This window comes from Mustela nivalis (assembly GCF_964662115.1).
Source record: "Mustela nivalis genome assembly, chromosome: 11".
NCBI classification, from domain to species: Eukaryota; Metazoa; Chordata; class Mammalia; order Carnivora; family Mustelidae; genus Mustela; species Mustela nivalis.
Window position 1 is genome coordinate 57955185 of NC_139030.1, and position 14259 is coordinate 57969443.

Here is a 14259-nt window from a genome sequence, read left to right on the forward strand (position 1 = left end):
GTTCTCAAGTCACATTTGAAGAGGGACAATGAGCTCTCTAAATGTTTGTCTAGGGTCTAACTGCTAAAAGCCATCACTGTTTATTCTACAATATTTGATGCTTTATTGGTTCATTGGTTTTGAGATAATTAAGATGACCTTCATTTCCTACCAATGGTCTCCTTTTTCATTTGATAGACACTGGTATTTCACTTAGCATGTTCACAGAACAGGAGCCAACATTTGGACAGAAAAATTGTATTTTAGAGAGTAAGGACAGGTATTAATATTACAGAATGTGTCAGAACAATGCTGCTATACGTGTGATATTTGTGTCCCCCTTTTGGGTTGCTCAGTAGCTCCTTAAATAGTAGATGCATAAAAAGTAACATTTATTACCTTGACGTAGAGCTCAATATGAGTATAATTACTATAATTAACAAGTTACCTAAGCGTGGTTGATGCCTAATTTGAATGTGAGAGACTACGAACCTGTTTATTCATTCATCCATCCCTCCAATTGTTATTAAGCAACTGCAGTATGCCTGACACTATCCTTTGGGTGGTTTGCTGGAAGCCTGGGCAGGGGGGCGCTCCAGAGCTGTTCTTACAGATGAAGGAGTCAACCCCCTATACAGTATTCATATTCCCCTGAAACCCTGCTTGCCTGAGATACCACTTAAAATTTGAATTGTATGCTTTTAGCCTAAAGGTCTGATTTGTGTTAAAATAACAAATCCTTTGGGAGGATAAAATTTTAATCTGTTAGCAGTTATTGTATTTCATTATTAATGTAGGATGTTAGAGCAGCCGTCTGCAGAACTAGAAGACATGAAAGTATCTGCCTGTCATATAAAGAAGAAATGGAGCAGGGCTTTGGAAAATTAGTAATAAAGAAGGACATTATGGCTTGAACACAAAGTTCAGCTATTATAATGTTATCTAGGGTGATTCATCGTAGTTTCCAGGCATTCCCCCAGCATCAGGTTTATCCATTAAATAGCAAAGTATTCGGTTTTACACTTAGAAGTGATTAAAGAGAAGAAGCAGAATTCTGACTTGGTCACATCCAAGTTATTCTCAAAGCGCGGTCCCCAGGTCAGCAGCATCGACATCAACTGAAACCTTGTTAGAAATGCAAATTCTTAGGTCCTACCTGATCTATTAATTGAGACACACTAATATGAGGCCTAGTCATTGGTGTTTTCGTAACCCTTCCAAATAATCCTGGTGCACAGCAAAGATTGAGAATCGCAGCTCTAACCCATCCTTTTCAAAGAAAAATTGAGAGCAGCTTAATGTAAATCCAGGCTGAGCCTGGTATTAAATCCCAGTTCCAAATTTTACTGACTGTAGAACCTTATGCACATATTAAATCCAACCTTTAAAATGGGAATAATAATGCCTATTTCATAGTAACATTGAGATTATATATGACAATCACCCAATATTGAGCCTAGCACACTATCAAGAAACATTAATGGCCCCTCTTCTCCTGCCTGTCAATCTGGGATTGCGTGTCTTAGAATTGTTCATAGTCAGGGCCTCCCACTCCCATGGAGAGAGGGAGAGAGGCCCTTCTAAGGACCACACAAAGTCCTGACTCATTACCCCATCCTGAAACACTTCCCATTAATCATATTTTTATTCAAAATAACTGATGTTGTCTACCAGCATCAATCATGACGTGTATTCATTCATGTTGTAACATTTTTCCACTTAGGAGGGACACTGGAAAGTTAAAAATTGTGACGAAACACTTTTTTACATTTGTAAGAAAGCAGGCCATGCCCCTTCTGACACCGAATCAGGCTGTCGAGAGGTAAGTGATGTTGACGTTTTGTTCAGTGTAGTGAGTTCATAACTGGAATAATTTCTTGAACAGCAACTTAAAGTGAATCCCTCTCCCTCTCATGCCTGCCTTTGCTTCCTCCTCCCTCTCTTTCCCCCTCTCTATCTCTGTTCTTTCTTTCCTTCCCCACCTTTTTTCTGATCTTGCACGGCTTTTTTTTTTTTTTTTTTTTTTTTTAGCAAACCAAGCGATTATCAGCTAGGGCCATATGAAGGATTTACAGCTGCAAAGGATTGTTGCTCCTTCAGTCTAAACTACTTTTCTTTTGAAATTATAAACCTAAATGATTCTGTTATACCATCTGTACAAACAGTGCCTGCCATCTGATGCATCTCACAGGTGGTTTTCCTACTCTTCAGAGTGAAAAGAAAAACATTCCTTCGATGGAGAGTGCACTTTTGCACTAAGAGTGCTGCCTTCCATTTCTCTCTTCTTAAACTTAAATATTTGAGTAGAGTAATGGCAAGAAGTGGGTGTTTGCAATATATTTATTATTTGGGAAAGAGATAAGAAAAATACTTTCATATTTTCAGTAATAAATGATTCTTGGTACTTAACATACTTATTTTCAGTACTTAAAGTAAAAGAATACATAGTACTTTAGATTCATTTAAAAGGTAGACTTCTGTTTTAAATTTCTTAAAATACATTCAATATCCTGCATTAAAGTTCTCAACACATGCCCTCTCTCTTTCACACACACATACACAAAACCAAGGAATTTGGGTTTAAATATTGGAGATTTGTATGCATCTCAAAAACTTCCCAAACCTGGATTTTTATGCAATTTTTAATTATTTTCTCTTCTAATTCAGTTATTTATATTTTTACTCTTCTAATCCAATTATTTATGTTTCAGTGAAGTGATAACCCATCTTTCCAAGAAACTGCATTTTATTCATTAGTCAGTGTGTAAACATAATGAATTACTCTTCATCCTCTAGGTCAATAATACCTATGCCATAACTGACATACTACCAAACATCATATCTAATCATTATAATTCCTGAATTACTTAGAGCTGATTGCTGATCTAATTTCTATCTGATCAGAAATATTGAAAAAAAAATATGCCTTACTATGGTTTTTCAAGGCAACTCAAAATGTTGCATTTGTTGAAAAGGAAATTAATTTCTTAAACAGCAGAAACAGAACTGACATTTTATTCAAACATTTGTACACTGCTTTCCTTTTCTGGCTAGCATTACCAGTATGTAAAGTTCAGAATAAATTTGAAGTTCAGAGCCAGCTCTCTAACTTTATGATGAAAGTCCTGTTAATTTCTTTATGTATCAATCTGTGAATATGGTTTCAAAAGTTTCCTTTCCTTTAGCCAACTGCTTCATGGCACTTTTCTAAATAGTCTGTACATGCAACATCAACTTAAAAAATATTTCTCACAGGGGCACCTGGGTGGCTCAGTTAGTTGAGCATCTGCCTTCAGCTCAGGTCATAATCCCAGAGTCCTGGGATTGAGCCCCACACTGGGCTTTCTGCTCAGCGAGGAGCCTGCTTCTCCCTCTCCCTCTGCCTGCCACTCTCCCTTCTTGTGCGCGCGCTCTCTCTCCATGTCAAATAAATGGAATAAAATATTTTTAAAAAATAATAAAATATTTCTGGGCGCCTGGGTGGCTCAGTGGGTTAAGCCGCTGCCTTCGGCTCAGGTCATGATCTCAGGGTCATGGGATCAAGCCCCGCATCGGGCTCCCTGCTGAGCAGAGAGCCTGCTTCCTCCTCTCTCTCTCTCTCTGCCTGCCTCTCTGCCTACTTGTTATCTCTCTCTGTCAAATAAATAAATAAAAATTAAAAACATATATATCCTTTAAAAAATAATAATAGTAATAAAATATTTCTTACACCACACATAAAAATAAACTCAAAATGGATTAAAGACCTAAATGTGAGACTCCCAATCCATAAAAACCCTAGAAAAGAACAAAGGCAGTGATTTCCCTCACACTGATAGTAGAAACATTTTTCTAGATATGTCTCCTAAAGCAAGGGAAACAAAATTGGAAGTAAACTATTAGGACTACATCAAAATAAAAACCTTTTTCCAATGAAAGACATCATCAATAAAACAAAAAGGCAACCTACTGAATGGGAGAAGATATTTGCAAATGGTATATCCAATGAGAAGTTAATATGCAAGATACATAAAGAACTTCTACAAGTCAACACCTAAAAAAAAAAAAAAAAAATCCCCAAATAATCCAATCTAAAATGGGGCAGGGGACCTCAGTAGATATTTTTCCAAAGAGGACATGCAGATGGCCAAAAAACACATGAAAAGATCCTCAACGTAGCTCTCATCAGGGAAATGCAAATCAAGACCCCAATGAGATATCACCTCACACCTGTCAAAATCTCTAAAATCAAAAACACAAGAAATAACAAGTGAATATGTGGGGGAAAAGGAACCCTCATGCACTCATGCACTGTTGATCGGAATGTAAACTGGTACAGCCACTGCGCAAGATAGTAAGGAGGTTCCTCAAAAATTAAAAATAGAAATACCATATGATCAATAATTCCTCTGCTGGGTATTTACCCAAAGAAAACAAAAATATGGGGCACCTGGGTGGCTCAGTGGGTTAAGCCTCTGCCTTTGGCTTGGGTCATGATCTCAAGGTTCTGGGATCGAGCCCTGTGTTGGGCTCTCTGCTCAGCAGGGACCCTGCTCCCCGTCCCCCAACTGCCTGCCTCTCTGCCTACTTGTGATCTCTCTCTCTCTCTCTGTGTCAAATAAATAAATAAAACCTTAAAAAAAAAAAAGAAAGCAAAAATACCAACTTGAAAAGATACATGCACCTCTCTGTTTATTGCAGCACTATTTACAATAGCCAAGATATGGAAGCAACCTAAATGACTATCAGTAGAGGAATGGATAAGGAAGATGTGGTGTACACACACACACACACCCAACACACAGAGGAATATTACACAACCATAAAAAAGGATGAGATCATGCAATTTACACTAACATGAGTGGACCTACAGAGTATAATGCTAAGTGAAATATAAATCTGAGAAAGATAAATACCATACGATTTTACTTACATCTGGAACCTAAAAAAAATCAATAAACAAAAAAAGCAGAATCAGACCTATGAATACATAGAACAAACTGGATGGTTGCCTATGGAGGTGGCAGACAGTTTTGGGCAAAATGAGTGAAGGGTAGTGGGAAATAAAGCATTCCAGTTGTGGAACAGATAAGTCACAGGAATGAAAGGCACTACATAAAGGGGGAAATTTTTTTGGTAATTTCAAAGCAAAAAAAAAAAAAAAGAATTTTTTCCCTCTTAGTTTTTTGGGGTTGTATAATATGAGCAATTGTTTCAGTACTGGCTGTCATCACCATCATGTAAAATGAAATGGTGCCTCATAGACAAAAGATACTCACAGATACAGTCAATTATTCTTCCCAATTTCATTGTGTGGACAAAGGCTTGTAGTAAAGAGGCTTTGTTTTTCTGGTTATTACTATGCCACATCCCCCCCCGCCCCCCCGCCAATTTTCTTGAGCCTGTTCAGTACTCAGATTTTTTACTTTACTAAGAAGCCTGTGATCTAAAAACTACTAATGAAGAAGGAATACTTTGTTAGAAAGGTCAAATTGCCAGCCTTCCTCTGCCTGTCCTTCCAAATACAAAAGCAGTCTAACCTCCAACCCCATCTGGAGTGATCCAGGGGGTTCTGGCTGGAACTGTCAACTACTCACACAGATAAGGTTATGGGGAGAGGTTAGAAGAGTGAGTTCAGAGCCCATCCTGGCTGGCTGGATGTGGAACTCCTGTGGTCCACCCCTCATTTAATATGTTTTGAACTAAAATAGCTGAGTTCTAAAATAAGGTTTACTTTAATTTACTACAAGACTGAGACCTTTTATAAGAAATATAGCAGAAATCATTTTATATCTGATCAAAATCCGGCAAGTATTGGCATGACACAGAATAAAGTGTATTTTAAAACTCATGAATGCAAAAAAAAAAAAAAAAAACCTGGTGAACACATAAAAATAGATAGATGCAAGAGATGTGATTTTATAATATTGAAAGAAAACGGACTAAAATAACTCAGCTGAAGTACAGAAGACTAATGAATGCATGTCTCCTGTAGTATATGATTTTAAAGAACAGAGCCACCCTTCATTACTCTCGGGGCGGAGCCATGGAGCTACACATTTATCATTTTTGTTCAAGTGCCAAAGCTTGCTTTCTTTCTCTCTCAAAGGATAGCCAGTTGATTTTAGAATTTTATACACACACACACACACACACACACACACACACTTTAGCCAGTTTCTATTCAGAAATATTATGATGCAGCTAAGACCATCCTGAATTACATTAGAATTGTGTTCCAGACCAGCTTGTCCACTGGCTTGTGACTTTATCCAGTTCTCTAACCTCGATGAATCTTAGTGGGATATCATGAAATAAGCAATAGGAAAGAAAGTTGAAAAAATATACACTATTATCTAGATACATATGTCTTCATTGCTCATATTGAGTTCCTGGCTCTATTTAAGATCTCTGCCTGTACTGGGTTCCTTTGATTCTCAGAACAACTCCATAGAACACTATTATTATCTTCATTTCACACAGGGGAAAATTTAGACATTTAGAGACTAAATAAAGCTTCACGGTAGTAGAGTCAATATTCAAACCCCTGCATTCTGCCTTCAAAGCCAACACTCTTAATTGTTACCATCCTGTAGGAACCATGAAATTCTGTAAGTCTGAACAGAGAGAAAAAAAGAGAGAATCTTGAGTGAGTGTCCCCTTTATTTTCATCTGTTTTAGGTTTTTTAAGATTACAGGTTAATTAAAACTTTTAGGTTTTAATCATTACTTAAATATAGAAGTGTCTGTAGCTAATGGCATTATCAGATAGGATACATACAAAGATTTCAAGAGAAAAATTCAAGTTTTGACTTTTGAGTGAGAATACACAAAAACTGATTTTGCTCTTTAAATCAGATTATGTCCTTAATTTTCTTATTTCATTTTTTAAGGGATGGGAGAGACATGGTGGATTCTGTTACAAAATTGACACTGTCCTTCGAAGTTTTGACCATGCCTCCAATGGTTATTACTGTCCTCCTGCCCTTGTAACCATTACGAACAGGTAAGATAGAAATTTTCTATCAGAAAGACGACTGTACTTTTTTGACAGCAGTGCTCCTGGGATGATAAAACCTAGCCATAATCAGTAACTTGTCAAAATCTAAAGTGTACTGTACATTAGAGTATTAAATTATTTAAATTATTGATTGAGATGAATTTAAATCATATAACATTATTCTTAAATCAATTTTTGAGTAATAAAGAGCAAATTTAAGATGACTTTTACTTTCCATAAAGCTTTATTAATTATTTAGCTTTGCTAATGTATTCAATTGTATTTAGATTTTATCCAAAGGCTTATATTGAAAACAAAGTATGTTATTTAAAAATTATGTTTTTAATGTAGTATGGGTAAGTAATGTGGAGTTTTTTAAAAGTATAGCTATAATACATTATATGTTAATAAAAATTTAAAAATTTAAAAAAATAAATTAAAAATACAACGTGATAATGCATGTCAAAGGCATAGTATGTGGCTTTGGCTATGGACTCAATAAATGTGAACTCTAACTGAAAAAAAAAAGTATAGCTAAAATGTGGAATATTTTCAAATGCTTCCCCATTGCTTCTTAGCTCTATATTTGCTTAGATGTAGACTTCTCTGTGCACAGGTGTCTTCTCCATACTAAGAGAGAGACTGTGTCCTTTTGACACTCCACAGAATTTGCAACATAGTATAGATTTGTAATAGGGAATAAAATACCAACCCCTGCAGTGACCCGAGTGTCACTAACAATGCCAGGAGAACAATAAGGGAAATCGACTCCTCCAAGCTGAAGACAGAAACAAGGTAGAACCCTTGAGTAATTGCATGGGAACTTATACCTGCAAAGCTAGCCACTTGCTTTTTTACTGAGGCCACTGCCTTTAGAAATATCCACTGAAGCCACGGAAACAAGACAATTGACACTAGGGCTTTATCCAGAAACATTTCGGACATAGGTCAAACCTGTAGGAGGAATTATTGCTTTCTCTCCTCTCCTTGCAGAGGAAGTCAACATTCAAAGCCACTAGTATTTCCTTCCTCCTCTTACCTCTCCCTTTCCCAGTCTTTCCTTCCAACCTGCAGAGAATGCGCGCACACACACACACACAAGCACTTACACCACTGGTTGACAGCAGTTGTCATAATAAATTGCCTAGTGAGACATTTTGTGCTCAGGAGACGCTTCCTTCAGGAATAGGACCACCCTTGATGTATCTCAGTGTTGTTCTGGTTCTACCTTCCTTCTTCCCAGCTGCCAGGCAGAAGGAAGTCTTTATCTTCAACTTGATCACCCACCCAAAACGTTTCAAGAAGACCTTGGGTTAGAAGTCCTCCAGTAAGTGAGCCAATATTGGGCTTTATTCAGGAGCCTGATCAATGAAGCTATGCTCTTTTGTTAATTATAACTTAATTACATTTTTCAGTGAAGAAAATAAGTCTAATTGGTTCACCTGTTTCTTAATCTTTTCTTTTTTGTATGTAATATTCATTGAATACCTGTCACATACCTGGCAGTGTGTAAATTATTTTTCATAAGCTATCTGACAATGCAAAAAAAAAATAGTCAGGCATTTATTAGAAAATTATTTGTTAAACATCTATATTGCAAGAGGTACCATATTAAATACTGGCATGTTGTACAAGAGAAATTAAAGTCATGGTGTAATTGTCCAGGTGCCACTTGCAGGCCAGGAGCTAGAGATAGAACATAGAAATATAAAACAAGTGAAGAAAGTAGAAGAACACAATAAATGGATAAATTCAAAGTTACATTACAGGGACACCTGGGAGGCTCAGTCAGTAATGTATTTGCCTTCACCTCAGGTCATGATCCCAGGGTCCTGAGATTGAGTCTTACATCCAGCTCCTTGCTTAGCAGGGAGTGTACTTCTCCTTCTGCCTGCCACTCCCCCTGCTTCTGCTCTCTTTCTCTCTCTTTCTGACAAATAAATAAATGAACCCTTAAAAAAAAAAAAACCAACAAAGTGACATTACAGATAACGTATAATGCCATAGTGACCCAGTAGGGCAGGAATCTGTTAGCATTCAAAGGGTTCATTTTCTAAGAATGGAGACCTCCCACAAATAACAGAAAGTGTCTGGAAAAAAAAATCTCCTTGGTTTCATTTCCTCCAAAACTGGATACAAAAGTATGTTATAAAACATTTGTTTCTTTGATAAAGTGTATTTAGTAGCCAATACTAATGTACGACCTAACTCTAAAGCAAACCTATAGCATTGGTAAGTTTTTTTTCATTCTGTCAACAACCTTGTAGGCCCACCCAGATGATCTTGTGCTAGTATGCTACTCAGTGAACAGTCAAGCTCCCGCAGTGCTCTCCACTAGCCCCAGTGAGGCATCTCTCCCAGACAGTTGCCACGCGTGTACACTGCCCTGCAAACACGTCTATACCCAGAGCAGTGACTCCAACACAAGACATGCAGGTTGAGGAAAGGAAGGGCCCCGTGCTTTCCATTTTTATTCACTCAGACTCCATCAGGTAAGAAACAATGACCCACACTCCACTCCACTCTTTGACTGACAAAGCACAACAAAATTTTTCAACACCATCTCTTGTCAGAGAAGGTTGGGCAATAAACGGAAAGTTTCCTCAGATTCAGGAGTGTCCACTCGCAGCCTTGGTAATCATTTTTTTCCATTACTGATTTCCTGTTTGAGTTAAGACACTTCTGTCACTCACCAGTGCTCAAGCTTATAGTTGCTAATTGATTTTCCACTCTTCTGCACAATTGAGAACAGATTTGATGGGCACAATTAGAACCACCTGCTACAGATTACTTATTTCTTTTGTTATCAGTCAACTGCTCCTGGTCTAGGACATTTAACACTTTGTGGAATAGAGAGAGGAAGAAAAACAGACCCTTATTGGGGAATAGCAGAATGTTATTTTCTTGATAATGGTTACAAAATTTTTTCAGGCCTGGAAACTACTTTCAGATAGTGCATAACTGCAAAACTTGAGTTCCAGAGTTATCAGTATGATGGATAATCGTGTAAATGCATATGTATCTAAATCTTGAATCAATCAGCCATGGAATATTTGGCATAAAATAATCCAAATAACATGTAATTTTTTGCATTTTCCCAAAAGTAAGAAATCCTGCAGTATCTCATTTTCTTCTAGGTTTAAATATGCATTATCTCCAAGCATTTTTACAGCTGTGCTATTTTTCTGCAACCACCATATTCCCTAAACACTTTTGCTATTAATTATTTATTATGATAAAATATGTTGAACATAAAACTGATCATTATAACAATTTTTAAGTATACAGTTCAGTGGCACTAAGTACAGTTGTATCATTGGACAATCATCACCACCATCCATTTCTGTAACTTTTCATCTTCCCAAACTAAAATTCTGTACCCTTTAAATAATAACTCTCTTACGTGCCTCGTTAGCGCAGTAGGTAGCGCATCAGTCTCACAAATAATAACTCCCCATTTCCTTCTGCCCCCACTTTTGGGCAACAGTCATTCTACTTTTTGTCTCTATGTGGTTGGCTGCTCTAAGTTAACACGTCAGTGGCATCATGAAGTAGTTGTGCTATTCTATTTGGCTTATTTCACTTAGTCTAATGTCCTCCAGGTTAATGTATGTTGTAACATGTGTCAGAATTTCCTTCCTTTTTAAGGCTGAATGATATTCCATAATATGTATATACCACATTTTGTTTATCTATTCATACAATAGATATGAGATGCTTCTACCTTTTGGTGGAAATTGTGAAACATGCCGCTATGAACATGAATGTACAAATATCTTTCAAGTCCCTGGTTTCAGTTATTTTGGGTAGTATATCCAGAAGTGAACTTTCTGATATAATTCCACTTTTAATTTTTTGAGGAACAACTATACTGTTTTCCTTATTGGCAGCATCATTTTACAATCCCACCAGCAGTGCTCAGGAGTTCCAATTCCTCCACAAGCTAGCCAACACTTGTTATGTTGTTTTTATATAATAGCCATTCTAATGGGTATGAAATGGTATCTGATTGTGGTTTCAACCCACACTTCCCTAAGTATTAGTGATACTGAATGTCTTTTCATGTGCTTTTTGGCATCTATATATCTTCTTTGGAGAAATTTTTTTTTCCAAGTCCTTTACCTATTTTTTAATTGGGCAATTCATTCTTTGTTGTTGAGTTGTAGTAGTTCTTTATATAGACTAGGTTTTAATCCCATATCAGATACATAATTTGCAAATACAGTCTCTTGTTCTGTGGGTTGCTTTTTCACTCTGTTGATGCCCTTCAATGCACAAAGTTTTAAATTTTGATTAAGTCCACCTTATCCATTCTTATTTTGTTGTCTGTGCTTTTGGTGTCATATCTAAGAAATAATTGCCACATTCAATGTCATGAAAAGTTTTCCCTATTTTTTTCTAAGAGAATTATAAGCTTAGCTCTTGTGTTTAGGCCTTTGATCAACTTCCAGTTAATTTTTATAAATCGTATGATGTAAGAAGAGACCCAGTGTATTTTTCCGCAGGTGAATATCCAGTTTTCCCAAAATCATTGTTGAAAAGACTGTGCTTTTCCCGTTGAACGGTCTTGGCACCCTTGTGGAAAACTATTTGACCATATATACAAGTGTTTATTTCTGGGTTCTCTATCTATTCTGTTAATCTGTGTCTGTCTTTATGCTGTACCACACGGTTTTTTATTGTGGTACTTTCAGTAAGTTTTGAAATCAAGAAATGTGAGACCAACTTTGTTCTTTTTCATATTTGTTTTTGATATTTGGCTTGAAATCCCTTGAAATTCCATATGAATTTTAAAGTGGATTTTTCTACTTCCATTTATTTGGATCTTTAATTTCAACAGTGTGTTGTAGTTTTTGGTGTACAAGTTTTTGCCTCCTCCGCTAAGTTTATTCCCAAGTATTTATTTTATTTTTGATGCTATTATATATTGAATTGATTCAGATTCTTAATTGTTAGTGTACAGAAATGCAACTGATTTTTGTGTGTTGACTGCATCCCGAACTTGACTGAATTTATTAGTTCTAACACTTTTTTAATAGAATCCAATTACCTTTCTTTTTCATGTATTTTATATATTTTTGAAGATTTATTTATTTATTTGCGGGAGACAGAGCACCCTCACACACCCGCACGCATGTGTGCATGCATGGATGTGGGGAGGAGCAAAGGGAGAGCATCTTCCAGCAGACTCCGCAGTGAGTGTGGAGCCTGATGACCTGAGGTTCAATCTCACAACCCATGAGATCATGACGTGAGTGGAAACCAAGAGCCAGACACTCAACCAAATGAGCCACCTAAGTACCCCTAACTTTCTTTTTAAAAACGTATTTTTAGTTGTCCTCTTTAAAATTATTCAATAAAAACATTCTTATTGGTATAAATTCAAGCAAGCCAGAAGAATATAAACTAAAAGTGAACAGGCCCTCTCACCTGCATTCCTCCTCCCTCCCAAACAATCCCACTTCTCTCCCATTCACAGTTAACAAAAGTAACTGTCATTAACAGTTTGGAATTTTTTATTCTAGGTATATTTTTTGTGTGTATGTTAAGTATCTTTTCTAAGTCTATATTTCTCTTCTAGTCTTTTGTGACAAACAACAGCCAAAAACCGAATATTTCTAGTTCTTGAGGAACGCCACCCAAAACTTTTTGTAGCAATAATCATGATGCAAGTCTCCCATTTTGAAACTACTAGTATTTTATTTCTATTCTTTATTTAAAAGAAAGAGAAAGAAATTTCTCATTTTTGTATTTATTCCACAATAGAGTAAGTTATTCGAATATGGTATTAAAAATGTTATCACCTGTGTTATTAAAAGAAATCCTATTGTAATTATTCAGCTCAAAGTTGAAAACTTCCTAAGTGGATCACTATAGTGTAAAACTACCACTATTATTTTTAATTGAAATAAGCTCTCTAGTGAAGCTATATCCATTCATTATTTTTTCAATCTCTTATTTTAGGTAATACAAACATAATCATCAAGTACTGTTGTCTGCTAAGTGTTGTGTTAGTCACAGACAAGAAACATTTTTTTTTTTCAGCTACATTGGTCACTGGCTAAATGGATGAAGAAATATGTTTAGTTAGAGATTCAAATATACAATATCTCCTTTTGAGGTGTGCATTTTGAAATGTAAATTTTATTTTGAAATGAAAAAAATTTCAGTGTATCCAAAAAATAAGTACTGCTGCCTTCAAATTGCACTTTTAAAATTAAAATGTAATGTTTAGCACCATGAGTAACAATTTCTCATCAAACTGATGGAAATTCAAGATATATTTTTGTTATTTACATTGAAAATGCACATTTGATTTCTTAACTTCTTTGAGGAGTTCACTGGAAAAAAATTTTTTCTAAGCTTAAGAATTATTTCCTTAGGGGCTCCTGGGTGGCTCAGTGGGTTAAAGCCTCTGCCTTCGACTCGGGTCATGCTCCCAGGGTCCTAGGATCGAGCCCCGCAAGGGCTCTCTGCTCGGTGGGGAGCCTGTTTCCTCCTCTCTCTCTGCCTGCCTTTCTGCCTACTTGTGATCTCTGTCAAATAAATAGATAAAATCTTAAAAAAAAGAATTATTTCCCTAAAAATTTGATGTTATAAGTAGTTACACATATGGAAAGTATTTTAACATTTGTTTTTCTAAAAAATAAAAATGTTTACTTTATTGAATTCCTTGGATATGTTATTCTGATTCAAATAAAAATATAAAAACATGTACTTATGGTTACTTTTTGCTCGTTAAGTCACAATAATGTTTGAATTACATAATCCAGTGAAACCAGGCAAAAAGTCCAAACATAAAGAAACTCTGGAATATTCTCAGATGAAGAATTCTGAACACAAGGCCAAAATAGACTTTAAAAGATCATCTGTTCTATTACTGTAAACCAGAGTTTTCACAACCCTTTTAAGTGTTTGGAATGAAATAGTGAGTGATAACAAATATAAAATGTCCTCTTGTTTCTTTATCTGTTGGAAATAGACACTCAAAGGCTGCATGCTGTGATCTAGACTTAAGTTCTTAGAATATATGATTTAAAAGAAAGATATATTTGCTGAATTTCTTTATTAACAATGATATCTTCTAAACCATACCAAGAAAACTAGGGTCCTGATTTTAAGGTTTTAGGATATACTGTATGAGTATTATAAGCAACTACTTAAAAAACACTTGCCAATTTAAGAAGCACAAGGTGTCTATTGTTTTAAGCAATCATTATTAGTGATAAAACAGCGAATCAGAGTGGACTAAATAAAATCAACAGGGAACAAAAGCAAAATGTTGTCATAAATAATGGTAT

At 35.9% G+C, this 14259-nt stretch overlaps 1 protein-coding gene across 1 annotated transcript in view; it reads left to right on the plus strand.

Moving 5' to 3' along the window:
- PLA2R1 (phospholipase A2 receptor 1) overlaps positions 1 to 14259 on the plus strand; it is a 107939-nt gene that overhangs the window by 40684 nt on the left and 52996 nt on the right. Inside the window, 2 exon segments of the mRNA XM_082691353.1 lie at positions 1703 to 1801; positions 6852 to 6964. Of these exon segments, the coding sequence (XP_082547479.1) occupies positions 1703 to 1801; positions 6852 to 6964 (212 nt within the window).